Source organism: Mus musculus, chromosome 11, assembly GCF_000001635.26.
Source record: "Mus musculus strain C57BL/6J chromosome 11, GRCm38.p6 C57BL/6J".
In the NCBI taxonomy this organism is placed as follows: Eukaryota; Metazoa; Chordata; class Mammalia; order Rodentia; family Muridae; genus Mus; species Mus musculus.
This window is the reverse complement of record NC_000077.6, coordinates 72,996,433-73,015,689: the sequence shown is the minus strand read 5'-3', so window position 1 is coordinate 73,015,689 and position 19,257 is coordinate 72,996,433. Positions and strand designations below refer to the sequence as shown.

At 50.6% G+C, this 19,257-nt stretch overlaps 1 protein-coding gene across 2 annotated transcripts; it reads right to left on the bottom strand.

Moving 5' to 3' along the window:
- Positions 1-489: 489 nt before the first annotated feature.
- P2rx1 (purinergic receptor P2X, ligand-gated ion channel, 1) lies at positions 490-16,634 on the bottom strand. 2 transcript variants are annotated; one of them, XM_006532451.2, is made up of 12 exons: positions 16,239-16,634; positions 7,441-7,588; positions 7,152-7,223; positions 6,693-6,762; positions 6,408-6,504; positions 6,024-6,104; positions 5,619-5,760; positions 3,110-3,237; positions 2,692-2,782; positions 2,234-2,299; positions 1,765-1,870; positions 490-1,629 (listed from the first exon to the last, which is right to left on the bottom strand). In XM_006532451.2, the coding sequence occupies exons 1-12, from the start codon at positions 16,373-16,375 to the stop codon at positions 1,625-1,627; spliced, it is 1,143 nt and encodes a 380-aa protein (XP_006532514.1). In that variant the 5' UTR covers positions 16,376-16,634; the 3' UTR covers positions 490-1,624. The 2 variants fall into 2 exon arrangements, with proteins under 2 accessions (XP_006532514.1, NP_032797.3); NM_008771.3 differs by having other exon boundaries at positions 493-1,629; positions 1,769-1,870; positions 16,239-16,545.
- Positions 16,635-19,257: the final 2,623 nt, after the last annotated feature.

Sequence of the window (19,257 nt, the reverse complement as noted above, 5' to 3'; positions counted from 1 at the left end):
CTTGGCAAGTGGCCACCATATTGGACAGTACAGATCCATCACTATGAGTAGTTGTGCTGGACAGACTGGTCTAGACAGAGCAGGGGTGGAGGTACTTAGCAGCCCTGGTTGGAGGTGAGCCCAGGCTGGAGGGTGTGCCTATGTGGCCTTCTCTACTCTCCAGCTGCAAGCCTCATGTCCGTGGAAGTGTCCCCAGATCCCTGGGACAACAAGCCCCTCCCTCAACCATGCTCCCTCAAGGCTGCTTCTGGTGTGCTCAACTGCCCCACAGCCAGAAGAACTTGTTCCTTGCTATTGGGAAGAGCACCGGTGCCCTGTCCTGTGCAGAGACAGAGCTCAGGGACTGCTGTAGGCTCACTGGCTCATCTTGGCCCAGGCACCCCTCACCAGCCTTCTCACAGGGATCTCAGCTGTTCAGCGCAGCTGTGCATCTCACAGGCAAGCACACTGAACTTCAGACAGGCTTGAAAGGAAAGCAAAAAACAGCCATTTGTCCTCATTCTTTTTATTGTGTCTCACCCCTTGCCTCCTCAGCCCTCATGTTCCAGCCAAGCTGGGCAGGCCGTGGAAGCTGGGACTGGGCCACAGGCAAGGAGCCAAGATTCATCAGGGTTACTTCTCCACCTGAGGTAGCTGAGTAAGGTTCAGTGGCTAGAAGGGCTGGTCTGGTATGACTCCCTCAGGAAGGAGAGCATCGCCCCATGGGGGTGATACTGTATGGAGACCGTGTGTCCCTGCCTGGGAGTGTAGGTGTGTTCAGATGGCTGTGCCTGCAGCACCCAAGCTGTTCCAACCCACAGAGGGGGTGGAGGGTTGTATGTGTAGAGGGGGTGTGCACATGGGGGTTTGTGATCCCTGTGTGGCACGAGAACAACACTACACACTTGCTGTGGGTGTTTGAGACCCTGCTCAGTGCCTGCACCTGCCAGTTGGGGCTGACCCAAGGCTGATTGGGAGCTTAAGAGTCAGAAAGCTCTAGGATAGCAATTCTTAAGCCTCAGCTACAAAGTGCCCTGTGTTTCTATTTTAGGAGGAGGTGGGGTGCGTATCAGGCACCCGCACTGTTGATGAGCCTCCCAGGGAATTCCTTTGGAACTTCCTACAATGAAAACATCTGTTGCTATCCAGTATGGCAGTCACAGGCCAAAAGTGTCCCCATAACTAGTTCAACCCAGCCATCTTTTTTTATTATATTTTAATTAATTTAAGTTCAAACTGACACATCTGGCTAGTGGCTACCATGTGGAAGAGCCCAAAGCCAGGCAGGTGAGGCTGTGGGGTAGACAGTGGCAGCCTGAGCCATAAGCACGAAGCTAGGGTACTGGTGTGTGAGGAACCCAGCCAGAGGGACCCAGAATAGTGAAAAATTGAGGGGCCATCCCTCAGGAAGGGAAGTGTGGATCTGGACCCAGAGCTCTGGATTCCAATGTCTTGGCTGAACCAGAGGGCAACTGGTATCTGCCTTGCAGGAAAGCCTCTGGCAATGACCTCTGCCCTGGCTCAAAGCCACCAGCCCTTGCTGGAAGCCACACACTGAGTCAAGTCCGGAGCTCAAGATTAAGGTCAGGAGGTCCTCATGTTCTCCTGCAGGCCCAGAGTGGAGCTGGTGGCCGCGGGGTCACGTTCACCCTGTGTATGCAATGTGGGAACGCAAGTCAGGCCCCAGAAGCACTGCCCTGCAGCACCAAGCCCTGCAGGACAGCACCTGCCAACAGGCAGACAAGCTTGAGGTCTTTGAAGGGAGCTCAAGAAGATGAAGCTCACCTACCTCCCCAGGCCCCATGTCCTCCGCATACTTGAACTTCTTCTGCTTGTAGTAGTGCCTCTTAGGCAGGATGTGGAGCAATAAGAGATCACAGAGAACTGTGGCCTGAGGACAAGGAGGGGCAGGGACGGAGAATGGGAATCTGGGGCAGATACAGATCTTCCATGTCCTACAGTGGTCCCCACTGACTGTGGTCCTGGCTAAATCCTGCCACTCTGGACCCTAGTTTCCTGAAGACAGGCTAAGGTGCTGCAAGCCCCTCCTGGGACCCAGTCAGCCCATCCTACCTCTCTCCTGCCTTAACGCTGAGCCTCAGTTTCCCCAGGTACACCGTTTCTCTAGGGTTGGGAAAGCAGCTGCTGTTTCATTCATGAAAGGTAGCTATGGTCACATTTTGGGGTTCTGCTACTGTGTGTAGAAGAGTAGCAGCCAAACTCCAGACAGCAAACATGTATCCCCAGTACTTACCACTCCAAAGATGCCAATCCCAGAGCCGATGGTAGTCATAGTAGGGATGATGTCAAACTTCCCAGCCTGGTTGGGCAGGGCCCAGGGGGAAAGCCAGGTCAACAGAAGGGGCCCAGCTAGGGAAAGTCAAACCTGCCTCCTACAATTCCACACTATTCCTGCTACCAGTGATCCAGGGCTGTGGCTCTCCTGAGAGCCAGCTCCAGGTCAGTAAACCTGAGCTTTGACTCTAACCTTGTTCCCCTCGACCCAAGGAGATGGTAGGAGAGCCATGGCAGTGGCTCAAAGCCTGGCCAGGGTCATCACCTATACCCATGGTCATTAAAAGCAGATCTCTGAATATACCCATCCCATCATATCATCCATAACAATATCATATCATTTCATATCATCCATAACAACAGACATCCAAAGCAGGAAGGTGCCTTGGCAGCCATCCCTTCACATAGGACACTTACCTTGCCATCCACAAGGATATCAAAGCGAATCCCAAACACCTTGAAGAGGTGACGACGGTTTGTCCCATTCTGCACAAAGTGCCTGGCAAATCTGGGGGCGACGGACAGGTAGCGGGAGAAGGTGACAAAGCACATTGTGTGCCTGAGCATTAGGAAGGGACCCTCCAGCATTGCTCAAGGAGAATGGTGAGCCTCCATCCAGAAGAGTTGAATTCAGCCCTTTCTTGACTCCCACCAAACAGAATTCCAAGGGGTAGAGACCCAGGCCTGGTGACTCAAGCATTTAAGATTTTGTTTCCTGCTAGCTTCCTGTTTGACAACTCATACAGGATGGAGGCCATCTAGGGTACACTGGTCCTCTCTGGGAACATTTGTCAACCCTTGTCATTCCAGAAATAGACAGGGGCCCATCAGGTACCTGAAGTTGAAGCCTGGAGACAGGTTCTTCTCCCCGTACAGTCCATGGAACTGGTAGATGGGTTTGCAGTGCCGTACATGCCAGTCCAGGTCACACTCCCAGTCGATGGTGATACCAACCACCCCGCCCTGCCAGGGACACAGGCACAAAAGATCTGGGCTTCAGGATTCTAAACCTCCTGTCCAGACTGGCAAGATGGCTTCATGAGTTTAAAAGAGGAAAACAACAAGACAGCAAAAACAAAAACTGTCTTATAGATTATAGATGGCGCCTGTACTCCCCTTGAAACATTGTTTTGCACTGTTGATTTTGTGTGTAGATAACATGCACATTGTGTACAATATGGCCGTGGAGGTCAGAGGACAGTTTGCAAGGATGGGCTTCCATCTTCTACGGTGTTGGACCAGGGATTAAATTCAAATGGTTAGGCTTTCAGCCAAGCACCACCCATTTGGCCACCTTGTCCCCCGACCTGTACCATCTCAGAGAGGATATTCTGTATCTAAGAAGGGACACTGAGGTCTGTCACCATCTCTGCTCTCCCCACCACCACAACTGAGCAGTCACTTCTAGAATACACCAAGTTTTTTCCACCACAGGGCCTTTGTACCTGCTTTTCTTTCACATATCTGGCTCTGTCTCATTATTTGGCCATTTATATTGAAGACTTCTCTGACCACCACCTCAGTTTAAAATATGTCCCTTGTTATTCTTTCAGCCATCTGTCTGGTTTTGGTTTTAGTTGTTTAGTGGGTTGACTGGTTTTTCTTATTTTTCATTTTATTCGTGTGTGTATCTATGTGAATGGCTGTCACGTAGGTGGGTGCCCTCGGAGGCCAGAAAAGGTCATTGGATTCCCTGAAGCTGAAGTTATAGGTAGGTTGTGAGCCACCTGGTATAGGTGCTGGTCCTCTGGAAGGACAGTGTGTGTTTTTTAACTCCAGTTCCTTAGTTTCTCGAAACTGGGTATTACTGTGTAGCCTAGGCTGGCCTTGAACTTATGATCCTCCTGCTTCTGCCTCCTGTGTGCTGGAATTGCAGGTGTGTGCTAGAGCACCTGGCTTGTCATATGTGTATTCTGTGTGATTACTTATTGACATCTCTCCTCTAAGACTGTCAGGTCCAAGGGGACAGAACCACCTGGCACTCATCACTGTTTCTCAGTTCCTGGTTCAAATCACAGTGCTGTGGGAGACAAAGCAGGCAGCCTTTGAACTAGAACGGCCCTGTGAAGTCTGAGCAGAAAATACTTCAGAAAGTGAAGGGAGGCAAGGAACAGGGCAGGTGGGTGGCTCGGGCCAAGAGTGGGGAGGTGATTAGAGAAGTGGGCAGGGAGCTGAGCCACTCAGTGGGGAGGTGGGAACAGAGATCCAGACCTCTCAGTGGGTGAGGGCAGGCGTGGGTTCTAGAAACAGGCAGATTGTAAAAGCATGACAGCCCTATAGGATCAGGCAAACTGATGCTTGAACATCCACAGTTAACCACTGTCTGGCTGCTTCCACCTCCATGTGGGTCGTGAAAGCAAACATCTGCAGGCCTCTGCCATACACAAGTGTCCTAAGTGGGGTGTGTTGGTGATCTCACAGGAAATAAAAAAAGAAAAAAAGGACTGGTTACCATTCCCACATAGGCAGCTACAGAAGCAGGCACAAGAAGGATCCAGCAAGAACAGGGTATAGGATTGTCCCAGCAGGGCAGAGCTGCAATGCTAACTAGCAGGTGCATGCTCACTTGATCCTCATGGCTCCCACATTGGGAGGAATGGTGCTATTAGTGTCTTTAGTGACAGTTCTCAGACATGCTGAACTTAAGAGACCCATCTGAGGGCACACTCTGGCTGGAAGGCAGAGTGGGATTTGAACCCAGGCTGCATCTTTGAGAGCCTTACAAAGGGATTGTGATCTCGGAACCCAGGGATCATCTCTGGAATCCCCAAGTTCCATCCCACCATGAAGAAACAAACAAACAAACAAACAAACAACAACAAAATATCCCAGTGATTTAGGCCGTAGTACAGCTCAGTGTTAGGATACACCACTGAGCATTGTGAGGCCCATCCTCAGCAGAAAAGATGATTAAAAGATAAACTTGGTGTGGTGACACACACCTGTACTCTGCACTGAGTAGGCGAGAAGCAGGAGGATTAGGAGTTAAAGGCCAACCTAGGCTACGGTGGAGACCCTGACCCAAAGCAACAAAAAGGAATGAAGAAAGGATGGAAAAAAGGAAGGAAGGAAAGAAGGAAGGAAGGAAGGAAAAAGGGGAAAAAGGAAGGAAGGAGGAAGGAATCATGGAACATCCAAGTGATGCTGTCTGCCCACATCTCTTCATTCTTAGCACCTCCTCCTCCATGGCAGGTTCAGACCAGGAGGACCAGCAAAGGACCCTCAGGAGATCTGAACTAGGGGACAGTTGGCCTGTGCCGGGGAGAGGCAGAATGGGGCTGGCAGCCTGTATTGTGACCACCACCTGTCCTCTCCTTGCTGGCACCGCCCCATCCCATCCATACCTTCTCAGCAAGGCTTCGGAAGTCCTGGCCCGACTCTCGCACCACATAGCCAAGGCTGAAGACTGGGCACAGCGGGTGTAGAATCTTGTGGTAGAGGCATTTCTTCATGTAGGTACCATTCACCTCCTCCACCAGGTTGCGCCTGTGTGGCGGGCATGGGTAGCAGCCATGTGCCAGTTAGCTGAGAGGGGGCTCACTTCACTTGGCACTAAGATCCCTCAAGAACTCTTTAGAGTATCTCTCCTCCAGAGAAGTCTGCTCTCCAGGAGGCAGGCCAGCAAGCTGCCTCCAGGATGCAAGCAGTGAAGCAGCCAAGCAGCCGGGAGGGAGGGAGGGAGACAGCGCGCTGAGAGCGGCTGCAGCTGTGTCAAGCCACCTGCATCTCTGCCCTCCTTTCCCACAAACCTGTTGACCTTGAAGCGTGGAAAGCTGATGCTGTTTTTGATGAAGAGGGTGAAGTTCTCAGCCTCATGAAGAAGAGCAGGGCTGGGGGAGACAGCACTCAATCAATGCCCTTCCCCAAGAGTGTTTGTATGCCCTGAACAGCTATGCAGGGAGAGGGAGCAGGGAGCAGGGAGCGCAGGGTTCCTCCTGCAGAGGACATGTGGTGGGGCTGGAGTGGCCATGCTACAGATGGGACAGGGGCTTACAGGCTCCTAGACCAGGAAGACTCTTGGGCCACATGGATAGGCTGAGGGGTGGGATCAGAAGCATAAGGAACTCATTCTTGCCAGGTCTGTGGGCCTGAGCCCTGTCTCTAGCTCCCTTGAAGGAGAAGACATCAGTTACCTTGGGATCTTGTCATCCACCTCTACAGGACACCAGCCAAAGATCTCACACGTCTTCACAGTGCCATTGAAGGGCACACAGTTGCCTGTGCGAATACCTGTAGGGAGCCAGGAACCCCTGAGTTCCCACCCCGTTCTGGGCTTCCATCTCAGGGTAGGTGACAGGCAGGATGAGAGTGGCATAGACTCTCTCAGTGGAGAGCAGCTGGGTGGGGGGTGGGGTACAGAGAGAGAGGCAGACACAAGCAAGGTGGCTGTGGAGGTGACAGGAAGGGGCTGCTCTTACCTTGGGCTTTCCTTTCTGCTTTTCCTGGAGTGCAGCCACTGTCATCTTGGCATATGCCACCTTCTGGGTTCTGGGGGATGGGAGAGCTGCTGGCCCCAGACCCTGTGGTGTGGTCCTAAGGAGGACCCTCTCCTACCCCCAGGACCACAGTGTAGACATGGAGCAAAATCTCATATCCCATAGGAGACCCCTGCTCACAGCCTCCTTCTCCCACATTTGTCCTACATCTCTGCCCAGCTCACAAGTCCCAGTGTCCACTGGCAGGGAAGTGGAGGTTGGGATAGAGAAGCCCAGTGCCCCGCAACAGCACCATCAGTGTCTGAGGGTTATTTTATATGACTCTCTGTCAAACATTACATCATAACCACAATCAGAAAACTCATCCCACATTACCACCAAGGACCAAAGGGATTCCATTAAGTTATCTCCCCTGTGGGTCCAGAAGGGTGGGGTCCTCACCTCTGCACAATGTCCTTGAGCCTGCTGAGGGGTCATGATGAAATTGGTCATAACTACAAAGGAGCTGTCCCCCTGGAAGTGAAGGGCAGAGGGGTGATAGAGAGAATTGGTAAGACACTACCCCCGAAGGGCGCTGGAGCCCACCTAACACCCAGCAGACACCGCATCCCATGGTATCATGGTGGAGTCGCACAGTAAGGCAGACTGAGGCCCAGAGAGCAGGAAGCTGGACTGGTCCCTCAAAGAGCCTTAAGCCAGGGCTTATGGGAGGAAGGATGGTGCCGCTTACATGTGCTGGGAAGACATAGTCAGCCACGTCCCAGACCTGGGGTCCCAGGCCCTGGAGCTGGGTCACAGCCAAGCCCTTGAGTTTCACTGACACACTGCTGATAAGGCCACTTGAGGTCTGGTATCCTTTTTCATAGACAAACACCCACCTGTTGAGTGGGAACACCAGGGGAAACAAGGGAGTTAGGGTCTGTGCACTGTTAGACAAAACATCCAACGACGCAAGTGGCTGGGAAGGTTTCTGTCTTTTCTTGCATCCTCTTGTCCACCTCAGATACTTTCTGAATTTCTTTGGTTCGCAAGTAGTTTCCCAGGCTGGAGCCAAGACAGCCTTGCCTGCTGCCCCCTGCTGGCCCGTGCCTAAGTTCCCACTACTCCATCTCCACCAAGGAGGAGACCAAACCATGCAGCTACTGACTGACTGTCCCTCCTAATCCTTCTCCAAGAGTTGTTTGCCAGGGCTAGCTGGCCAGCTCTTGATCCCAGTCCTCCTTCTCAACACTCTTTCTTTCCACACAACCTCCAAGCAAAGTATGAGGACTGCCCGGGCTTTGCCTCCTGGCGCTGCTCCTCAGTGCAGTGAAGTTTGGAGTAGCTTCTACATCTTCCTCATTTATAAAACTGGAATAACACTAGTACTAGTCTGTTACGTGAATTAATGCAGAGAAGTTGCTTAGGATGCTAGCTGGCACTAGCAAAGGCTGTGGGTTGTCATTACTATTTAGAAAGGGAAGGAGAGAACAGTGTGTGTGTGTGTGTGTGTGTGTGTGTGTGTGTGTGGTAAAGCCAGGGAGTGGGGCTAGAGACCATAACCCCCACCTTGCAGAATCAAGCCCCGTTCCCCAAATTGTTGTATGAGTGTTTCACATTTACTCAAGGAGGTTCAGTGGGACTGACCTTGCGCTCAGGGATGGCACATAGCCAAGGCTTGCCAATCAATGTCCCACCCTCTGGCGGAAATAATGAGTCTGCCATTAGAGGAGTGTCAGTAGCAAAGCCAGATCTCTCTCTCTCTCTCTCTCTCTCTCTCTCTCTCTCTCTCTCTCTCTCTCTCTCTCTCTCTCTCTCCCTGAAATTTACTAGGAAAAATTTACAATGATTTACTTCCTCTGTATGGATGGCTAATCAGGGTACCTGGGAGACCCACACTACCCGCAGCCATTTTCTCCACCTCCAAACACGAACCTGAGGATGGAACCAGAAGACGGAGAGGACCAGACTCCTAACCATGTTGCTGGAGCCCTTGGGGGAAAACCCAGTTTCTGGACTATCCTACAACATGAGCCAATGAAGTCTCTTCCATTGTCTGAACTAGCTTCGGTTTCCTTTCTGTTGATTACACTGGGAATTTTGTATCTCACTTCTATCTGAGGATGACCTCTTCCTTTAGAAGAGACTGTGTAGCTTTAGGGTGTGTTGCCTGCTGGAACCTGTACCCATAGCCCTCTGCAGGAAGAGACTGTAGCAGTGTAGATTGTATACTCTGCTCCCTCCACACATTACCTTATCTAGACAAAGAGCTCAGAGCCATCGACTCTGGGAACAGGATTCTCCAAGCCCTAGTCCCAGAATCACTGTCACGTCTCTGTCCTGGGCTCCAGGGAAGCAGTTGGACCTCTCTCTGTCTTGCTACTTTAATCCTCTCCTGTCTAGAGGCCTAAGTGTGGTCACTGCTGCCCTCTGCAGGCCCTAAATAGCAACAGGTGAATCCCAACAAAGGTTTAGGTACTGATGAGTCTGCCTGCCAGGCTGCCCTGCTGGGAGCAACCTCTCAGGAAGAAAGGTTCCTCTCTCCCAAGGTCCCTTTCTGCAGTCAGGCCTCTGCTCTGCACCCCAGCTTAAAGAGGCTGCTGTGGAGGAAGGGGTTGCTACACATTCTAAAGCCCTCCTAGAGAAGCCACTAATTTCCCCTTCATATCTCCATCCTCAGAAGCCCAGTTTCTCTCTTTGCCCAGTACCAACACATTAAACAATGGGTGGAGAATCTGAAGTTTGAGGATGCCCCATTCCCGAAAGTCCAAGGTCAGACAGGAGCAGACACAGGCTGGAGGCCCTCAGCCAGGGCTGCATAGCACTGGTGTGCGTGTGTCTTCCAGGGGGCTCCTTCCTTTCTTACCCCAGCTATGGGTTAGGACCAATTACATAGTTTCTGGGCTGTGTCTGCCTGCTGGTCTCAGGGGTCAAAAGGAAATGTCAAATCTGGCATTTGTGACCTCAGTTCTGATAATAATAGCTTTGGCATGCCAGCAACAGGCCTGTCATTCCAAAGCTATGTCTTTTAAAAAGAGTTTATATTTAACTCCTGTGTGTGTGTGTGTGTGTGTGTGTGTGTGTGTGTGTGTACACTTAACTGTAGATAAACCATGAAGACTAAGACAAGGCATTGACCCCTGTGAAGTCAGAATTACAGGTGAGTGTAAGCTGCCGCTGGGAACTAAACTCAGATCCTCTGCAGGAGCAGTACACACTCTTAACAACTGAGCCATCTCCTCCAAAGCCATGCCTTGGCCTGGCCTTATGGCTACCACTCTGAAAAGGCCATCAAAGAGGTCTGAGGTCAAAGAAAGACACTGCTGTCTTCAGAAGCCCCCCCCCCCTCCAGCAATGACCCTTGCCAATCTCTCCAGCTCTCCTGGGGATCCCTTCTCAAAAGGTCCTTGGGAAGAAGACACACAGTGAAGTGGCCCATGTATTAGACACGCCAGATGTACGACTTCAGGCTAGAGGCTAAACCTCTCTGAGCCCCCAACCTTCTCAGTAAAATAGAGGCTGCCCTGCCTCGAAGGAAATCCCACTTGGCAAATCCTTAACAAGACTGTATGCTCACGCCGGGCCCACAAAGATGAAAACATCTTGGTAATTGCCTGGGGAGGGTTCTATGAGTTCTCTTCAAGTAAATTAGCAAAGTAGCTGGTGTGCCATAGACACATGAAAATGAAACTCTCTCATCAGATTCTCCCTGTTCCCGGGGCCTCCATTCTCAGCCCAGGGCAGAGCTCTGAGTGAACAGCTGAGGGTACACTTGCCTCAAGAACTACCCCCACTTCTGTGCTCTTTCTGCCCTGCAACTCAGCCCCACACATCTAGCTAGTCATTCAACAAACATGTAGGTACCAAGCCCATCTTCTGGGCCAAGCACTGTTCTTGACACTAAAACCACAGAAGTGAGCAAAACCCAAGAACCTGCCCTCAAGAAGTCTATACAGACGCCTGTGTCCATCTCTGGGTGCTTTGTGCTGGTGTCCTCAGCTTGACTGCATCTGGAATCACCAAGCAGACTCACCTCAGGGCCTGCACACAGAGGATTAACCGAGAGGGCAAGTTAACTCAGAGTGAGCAATACCTTCCAACAGGCCCAGAGGTAAAGAAGTCAGAGAAAAAGCAGTGTGGCCTGTCTGCCTTCACTTCCTCCTAGAGTGTGTGCTATTGCTGCAACTGACATCCTCTGCTGACATCGGGCCCTACCTTCTTTGGTCTTCCAATGTGAGCCGAGAATTAGTGACTCTTTAGGAATCTTCCAGGCCTCCGGTACCATATTGGGACTCCTGAGATATCCAGCTTCATGGACTGATCTGCTACCAGGCTTTCTGCCCCCTCCAGCATGCAGAGAGCTGTAGTTAAACTACCTGGCCCCTATCTATTGTGTAAGTCCATCTAGTGACTCCTCTTCTATGCCACACATACATTCTGTCAGTGTTGTTCCTATAGAGGACCTTTCCCAGTGCAGATCTGAATACTGAGGAATGGGGCCATTGCTTAGATACGGCTGACCATGTACAGCTTAGGCCTTTGAAACTGGTCTGTGGAAGGAGCTGTGGGCTACAGAAGCCCTTGGATGCTGTAATCAGAGCTTAATAGGCCATTCTGGTGAGAATATAGAGGATAAGAATGCTAAGAGAAATACAGCCCGTGGGGACCAAGATCATGAGGTCTCACAGGGAAATACAAGCTCATTTGGGAACTAGGCCATCTGGGTCATTTCTGTTATACGCTGGCAAAGAACCTAACTTCATTCTGTCTCTGTCCTGAGAACTTGGAGGAGGCTTAATGTAAAAGCAATAAGCTAATTTTTTTTTTTGAAGAGGAAGTTGACTTTGTTGTTTGGACCATTTGAAACAAAGTTTCAAACATCCCTGCTTGGCCTTAAACTCTCTGTGTAGCTGAAGATGACCTTGAACTCCTGCCTCTACCTGCACACAGGGATGCAAATCCACCTACGTTTATGTGTCCTGGGGATGGACTCCAGGGCTTCGTGGTGCATGCTATGCAGATACTATCTCAGCTGAGCTACATCCCCAGTGAGGAAGGTTTAACTTAGCTGGGGATGCCCACCCTGAATGTGAGCAGCACCATGCTGTGAGCCGAATACGAAGGGGAAAGCAAGCCGGCATTCTCATTGCTTCCTGACTGAGGGCCGGGGAGACTGGCCATCCCAGTTCCTGCCACCACAGTCAGAGCTACCGCCACCATGCCTTCACCATCATGATAGACTGGATCCTCAAACCATGAGTCAAACCCCTTCTGCCTTCGGCTGCTCCTGTCAGGTGCTTTGTCTCAGCTACCAAAGAGGCAATCAATATACCTGGGACCCACATCCACCTTCCACACCAGACATCTCATAGGCATCTCTGATGCAATGGGACTGTTTGGAAAACAGCTCTCTGGAGTTCCTCAAATTTTTAAATATGGGATTTCACTTGACCTGTATACCTTACAGAAAAAAATAAATCCACTAAAGTACTAGTCTACAAATACTCAGGGCAGCATTGCTTATGGGAGTCAAAAAGTATAAACAGCCTAAAACGTCCAACCACAGATACTCTAATAAATAAGATGTGGCGAATCAACACAGGGAATATTATTTAGCCATAAAAAGCATTGGGTTATTGGTTTATGTCACAACCAACACAGCAGGAAAAAGAAGCCAGATACAAAAAGGCACATGGCATGTGGTTCTATTTATAGGAAATACCCAGAATAGGCAAGCAGTGAGGAGAAGGGGTGTGTGTGTGTGTGTGTGTGTGTGTGTGTGTGTGTGCGATTTTTTTTTTTTTTTTTTTTGGTTTTTCGAGACAGGGTTTCTCTGTGTAACCCTGGCTGTCTTGGAACTCACTTTGTACTTTGTAGACCAGGCTGGCCTCCAACTCAGAAATTCGCCTGCCTTTGCCTCCCAAGTGCTGAGATTAAAGGCATGCACCACCACCGCCTGGCATGTATGATTTTTTGAATGATAGAAATGTAATTAGAAGTGGTAATTATACAACCTTGTGAATAATAAGGACAACATGCTTGTGAGGTTTTGCTTGATTTGAGACAGTATCATCCTGTATTCCAAACTGGCTTGGAACTCACCATGTAGTCCAGGCTAACCTTGAATTCATGAATGTATGAATTCATGATATTCTGGGTACTGAGTGCTAGGATTAGAGGTAAATACCACCATGCCTGATTGGGTCAGAATTGTGGTGTGTGTGTGCGTGCGTGTGTGTGTGTTTATGAAAATTAAAGAAAAACTCAGTGGTTGGGAAGTGCGATTAGTATGCTCAAGACCCTGGGTTTAATTCCTAACAACAAATAAATGAAAGATAAGTTAATTAAGAGAGGGGACTGGAGAGATGGCTCAGCAGTTAAGAGCACTGACTGCTCTTCCAGAAGACCCAGGTTCAATTCCCAGCACCCACATGAAAGCTCACAACTACTCCAAGATCTGTCACAGACAAACATGCAGGCAAAACACTGATAAACATAAAATAAAAATAATTCCTTTCAGGGTTTGGAGAGATGGTTCAGTGGTTAAGATTACTGATTGTTCTTCCAAAGGTCCTGAGTTCAATTCCCAGCAACCACATGGTGGCTCACAAACATCTGTAATGGGATCTGATGCCTTCTTATGGTGTGTCTGAAGTCAGTGACAGTGTACTCATATACATAAAATAAACTAATCTTTAAAAAATAATGATTACTTTCTTAAAAAAGTTAATTAAAAGGGTGGATATTATTTGAAGTCAGTCTCATGCAAGTTCCAGTCACCAAACAAAACATTCAACCAGAGCCAGACATGGTAGCTCACACATGTATTCTTAGCACTTGGGTTGCAGAGACAGAGGCAGATATCTGTGAGTTTGAAGCCAGAACGAAGTGAGTTCCAGAAGAGCCAGGGCTATGTAGAGAGACCTTGTCTCAAAAATCAAACAAACACAAAATCCAGCTGTCCCCCAACCCCCCACCCCTTGACTGGGTCTCACTGTGTAACCCTGGCTGCCTTAGAGTCTTACAACTCACTATGTAGATCAAGCTTGCCTCAAGCTCACAGAGATCCACCTACTTCTAACTAGCTAGGGTTAAACTCGTACTTCCATACCTGGCCAGTCTAGCCCACTTAAACCCACCTAACGAAGTTTTTACCCTGTGTCCCCTCTGCTTTCCAGCAGGAACGGCTAGACCAGTCTGTCTCATAGCCCAATCCCTCCAACTGGAGCATTTCACCTGTGACATCACCTTAACCCAGGCCAGCAGAGTCTCCATCTTCCAGGGCTTCTTCCCCACTTGCCTTGAATGTACAGGAAGAACATGACCAATAGAGTCCAAAGCCTTAACTTTCCTCCTCTGAGCCTGTTCCAGATCTTGGCATCTCAGCCTCTTGTCTGTTGTCTGCCTGCCTGCCTGCCTGCCTGCCTGCCTGCCTGCCTGCCTGCCTGCCTGCCTAAGTCTAAGGCCACTTTCATCAGAACTGTGTTCCAATGCTTGACTTTGTGTCCCTCTCCACCTCCATGCTGCCCGTCCCCAATGTGGGCTTCACCTTGTCTGGTGCCCAGAGACTGACTCTCTCGTCCCCCCCACCCCCGACTTCCCTGCAGCCCCCACAGGACCAGACAAACATCTAGGAAAGAGGAGGATCCTTATAGCGAAGCCCTTTCCCTTCACAAGGAAAGGTCCTCTCCAACCGCTGTCCTATGTAACAGTGGAGCAAGGCTCAGGAGTTTAACCTGCAGGAGTCATTGTAGCATCTGGCAGTGGCCAGATGAGGGCGACAGAGACAGTAGGTGCCATTGCTGGAGCTAGTAAGCGCCCTAGTTAGTGGGCAGAGAAGCCTGGGTTTGGGGACCTGAAGACCTTGCCTTTGGCTCTGCTGTGTGAACTGGGAATTTTAGCAAGACTAGTTGCATCCCTCACCTCTGATACCCCCACCCTCACACCAACAAGAAACATTTGAAACATTTGAAAATGATAGACCATTTCAGGCCAGAAGAAAGGAAAGAGGGATGGGGTAAGGTTCCTGTCACAGGAGGTATAGATCAGGGCTAAGGGGCAGTAGGGACAGTAGACTATCCCTTTTGTTCTGTCCCTGTGACAGTCAGACACTGCTCCTAGCCACAGTTCTGAAAATAAAGTAGAGAGCCCCTGGGGCCTGAGTAGGGACAACCATTTTGATCTCCCCAAGTGAGAAACAGGCTGGGCTTGAGTAGTGACTTCTCCTTCCTGAGGAACTAGCAAATAATTAATGGTGGACGTTTACGCCCCTCTTGTGCTCAGCAGGAGGCTACTGGTACCCATCAGAAAGTTTCCTGGAAACTTTGTAGGGAGTGGGAAATGAGGAGACAGAGCAAAGGTTCAGGGTTGATTTGCCTAGTGACCTAGAAATTCCAGGGCTCCTCTATGGGCCTTAGTCTTCCTCTTAAGCTTGACCAACTTGATTTGTGACCAAGACATAGCCTGAAATGCAGCTGAAGGATCCTGGCTTTGGCTGCACCTGACTAGCTCTGAATCTTAGGGCATCAGTGAGCAGAAGAAAGGCTACTCTAGGAACTAGATACTCCCAAGAGGCTAGTACCACATGAGTAACTCTTTGGGCTCTTAGTCCCAGTCCCCCCAAATGGGGATTTGCAGAGCCCTCAGAACCACACAACACAGGCAGGCAGGGGTACTGGGCGTTCTCAGGCTCCCATTAGGACCCAACCCTTTTACTGATCTCATAGCCTCTAGAGGCTCTTTTTAGTGTGACTGTAAGTAAGCATGATGCTCCTGACATGTGACACTTCTGGTACCCAGCTACCTCAGACCCAGGGCAGACAGAGACACAGCTGTAAGCTTGCGTAGCCAACCAGGTATATAAAACCACCGGTACATGGCTAAATATATAGGACATGGGCAGTCATAGAATACCATGTTAGCCCACACAACACACATGCAAACACAAGATCCTGCCTGGCCTGCTAGCCTTTGCATGGTTCCCAGGCTAGCCAGATAGCTGAAGGAGACCTGTGCTGCTCTGACCCTGTGCCAGGGAAGGAGATGTCACACTTGGGAATGGAGACTACTTCCTGCTCTGTGTCTCCATCAAGATGCTAAGTGTTCAGAATCCAATTGTCTTTTAGTCCCCCAGGGACCTGGATTTCCCAGGTTGTCCTTTGTTCTGACTGGAGAGACGGGAACAGAGCCTATGTTCTGGCGAGTAAAATGAGGCATTGCTTTGTTTCAGTTGCATGAGGAAAGTTGGAGGTGAAAAGGGCTCTTGCAGGGCGTGCCACTCACTCACTAGAAGGGGCCTTTTACAATGTCCTCAGGACCCACAATGGTGTTGCCCCTTGGTCACCATGCACCCAGAGTAGCGTGTCCTATCCTGCATTGGTGTCTCCATCTTGACAGTAGGTTAACAGGGCCTATTCCTTCTTAAGGCATGGAGGCTCACCAGGAGAGCTTTCCAGTGCTTGGAGAGATGAAGGGTACCCCAGAGCTCTGAGGATTGGCACATGTAGAAGACTGGTGCCCAAAGGTGTTGGGAGGGGGACTTAGACTCACCCAATGACGTAGACCAGAACCACCAACTGGATCAGACGGAAAATGACTCCCACCTTCTTGTTTCGTACCAGCACCATCCGGGGAGTGTCATACTCAAAGAAGAAGGCTGACAGCTCATCCTGCAGCCGCCGAGCCATGGTGGGCCAGAAGGGGCTCAGAGACAAGCCCCCCGCACGGCCTCTGTGGTCAAGGGCAGGCTAGCATCTGTGTCTACAGAGAGAGCAGTGGAGTGGCTGGAGGCTTCCCAGCCCCTTAAGAACAGAGCAGGCCAAGTGGGGCCAGAGTTGGAGGTTCGTTGGTGGGATCTGGGTTAGGAGGGAAAAACCCAGGGTGATCAGAGCAGCTTTTGACTGCTGGCAGGCAGTGGAGTACCGGCCAGTGGTGCCCCGTGAAATAAATTCCCAAAGATAGACAGAGGCGGAGCCAGTGAGGCCACCCAGGCCCAGCCCCACTACCCCTCAAGGCTCCGCCTGGGCCCTGCTGGGCCTCCGGAAACAGGAGCTGCTCTCCGGAAACCACCATGGCCACCAGCCACAGGGCCAGAGATAAAGCTACTGGCTACCCCCACTCCAGGAACCTGACAGGACAGAACTGAAGGGTCTCGCCAGGACAATCCCTCAACACTCTACCTCCATCCCCACCCCCACAGTCTCAGAGTAGACAGTTCAGTCCTGGGGACCTGCAGGAAGATGAACAGAACTGATGTCAAGTCCTGTAGCCTAGAGCTACCCTTGGACACTCCCTCTTCGTCAGTCCCTTCAAGTCCAAGCTTGGTCTATACCCATTAACTTCAGCCTCAGGCTGGCATCTCTATCTGCAACCTTGCTCTCCCTCTGTCTGACCTGCTTGACTGTACTCCTGACACCACTCCCATCCCATCCTTACCACCAGAACAGACAGGGAGGTAGACATCTAGACGAGACTAGGGTCACCTATCCCTAGGGAGTTCTGAGACCCAGCTTGGAAAGCCTGATATTAGGCAGTTGTGTCACTTGTTGAGGGCTTGGGGGCATTGTCTGGCTTTTCTAAGTCTGCTTCTTGTAAAGTGGGACAACATAACACTTTCCCCAGAGTGAAGAAGCCCTTGGGGGACGGTCCCAGAAACCTCCAGGACAGAGAACTAAAATACACTGTTGAATTAGGGTTCAGGTCCAATACAACCCTTGCCTTCCTCAATAGTAAAGCAGACCCTGAGCATAGGGTCCCAAGAACCTGATCAGGCTGGCTCACACTGTGCACCTAGGGTCAGAGGGAAGCATTCTCACCCTGGCCTACTAGAAGAACCAGCCTGAAGCACAGGTCTCCTTGGTAACCTTCACTGCTCTGCACCCCCGGCCAAGCCGACCCACGCTGAGTGCTGATAAGGAATCTTCTTCCTCATGAGCTACTAACAGGGAGCGAATGGCCCCTGGGCCTGGCACCGAACCCTTATGCAAACTGGGCTGCTTTCTGCATGTCCCCTCCCAGCACCCAGGACCAGCCCCAACCTCTTGAATAGAAAACACACACACACACACACACACACACACACACACACACTGACATTCCAGTAGGAACTCTCTCAACTGTCTGACGCCACTGAGCCAGGGTGGTGGGAACCACATCCTTCGCTTTTTTTTTCCTAAGGAGTCAGAGCTTCAGCAGGCTCTGTGACCTTACCCTGACCCCAAACAAAAGGGCATGTCCCTCTCCCAGCTGACTTCACGTGCAGCTGTTACAGCAGTAGGCCCAGAAATGAATTGTGTGTGATAGGAATGGGTGGGTGCTAAGACTGAGCCATCTCTGTGCCCGCCCCGACGATGCTTACGCCATATTCTAGAGAGGGACCTGCTCCAATTGAGGGAGAAGAGAAAGGATGGAGAGAAGAAAGGAAAAGGAAGGCAGTCATTGTCCAGTATGTTGCTTCATGCCACAGCCGCCCTCTCCCATACTCCTCTTCTTCTTCCCCCACTTCACCTCCTCCCTTCCTTTCTCTTTCTTTCTCCTTTTCTTCTTTCTCCCTATCCTCTTTCCTTTTATGTTTCCTCTTCCTCCTCCTGCTCTTTCCTCTTCTTCCCCCACTCACTCCATCCCCAAGAAGCCAGGTTTATAGCTTGTTAGATACACCCTCAGGCCTGTGTCTGGGCATCAGCCCTGTTCTCAGTCAGCATGGCAGAGAGGGCCACCTGAAGGTACTGAAAGACCCAAGGTGCCACCAAAGGCACAACTTTCTTTTCTTGATAATAACCCTGCAGAATCGAGCCAACCACATGAGACTATAGGGGTGGCTCAGCCGGTGCAAGCACAAGGAACTGAGTTTGGCTTCCCAACATTCATGGGGGCTCAGCAGCATACATCTGTAACCCAATGCTGGACTGGTAGAGATCAGCAGATCCCTGGAGGTCATGGGCCAGCCAAGCTCAAATGTGGTGCTCTAAGGTCAATGAAAACACCTGTTGCAAAAAAAAAAAAAAAAAAAAAAAAAAAAGATGGGGAGAGGAAGACATCTCATGTTGACCTGCAGCCTCCACACACACATACACACACACCCCTCCATATGCACACACTTCCAGATATTCGAGTAACACACACACACACACACACACACACACACACATCTCTTGCACTGGTTCACTCTTAAGGACAGACATCTTTTGGCCCTAGGCTTTGTTAGTACAGGTGGAGAGAACACATGTCAGAATTCTACACAATGGAGTTCACTGGCCTTTTCTTTACTATGGCCCTATAAAGTGGATGCTAGAATGCCCATTATACAGATGCAGAAACCAAGGCTCTGGAAGTTGAACACCTGGTCAAAGGTCATGGAACAAGAAGTTCTTGAGTTTGCTTGTGCATGGAAGAGAGGCTCCCCAAAGTCTAAGGGCTTGGCTCAGGTCCCACCCGAAGACTCCAACACTGGAGATCTGCCAAGCCTGCCTTATAAGCCCAAAGGCCGGGTGGCCAGCTCCAGTTCTGGGCCGGGCCTTGTAGGGAGACATGGCCCTGCTGCCAACGACTCGGCCCCAGGACAGCCTCCCCT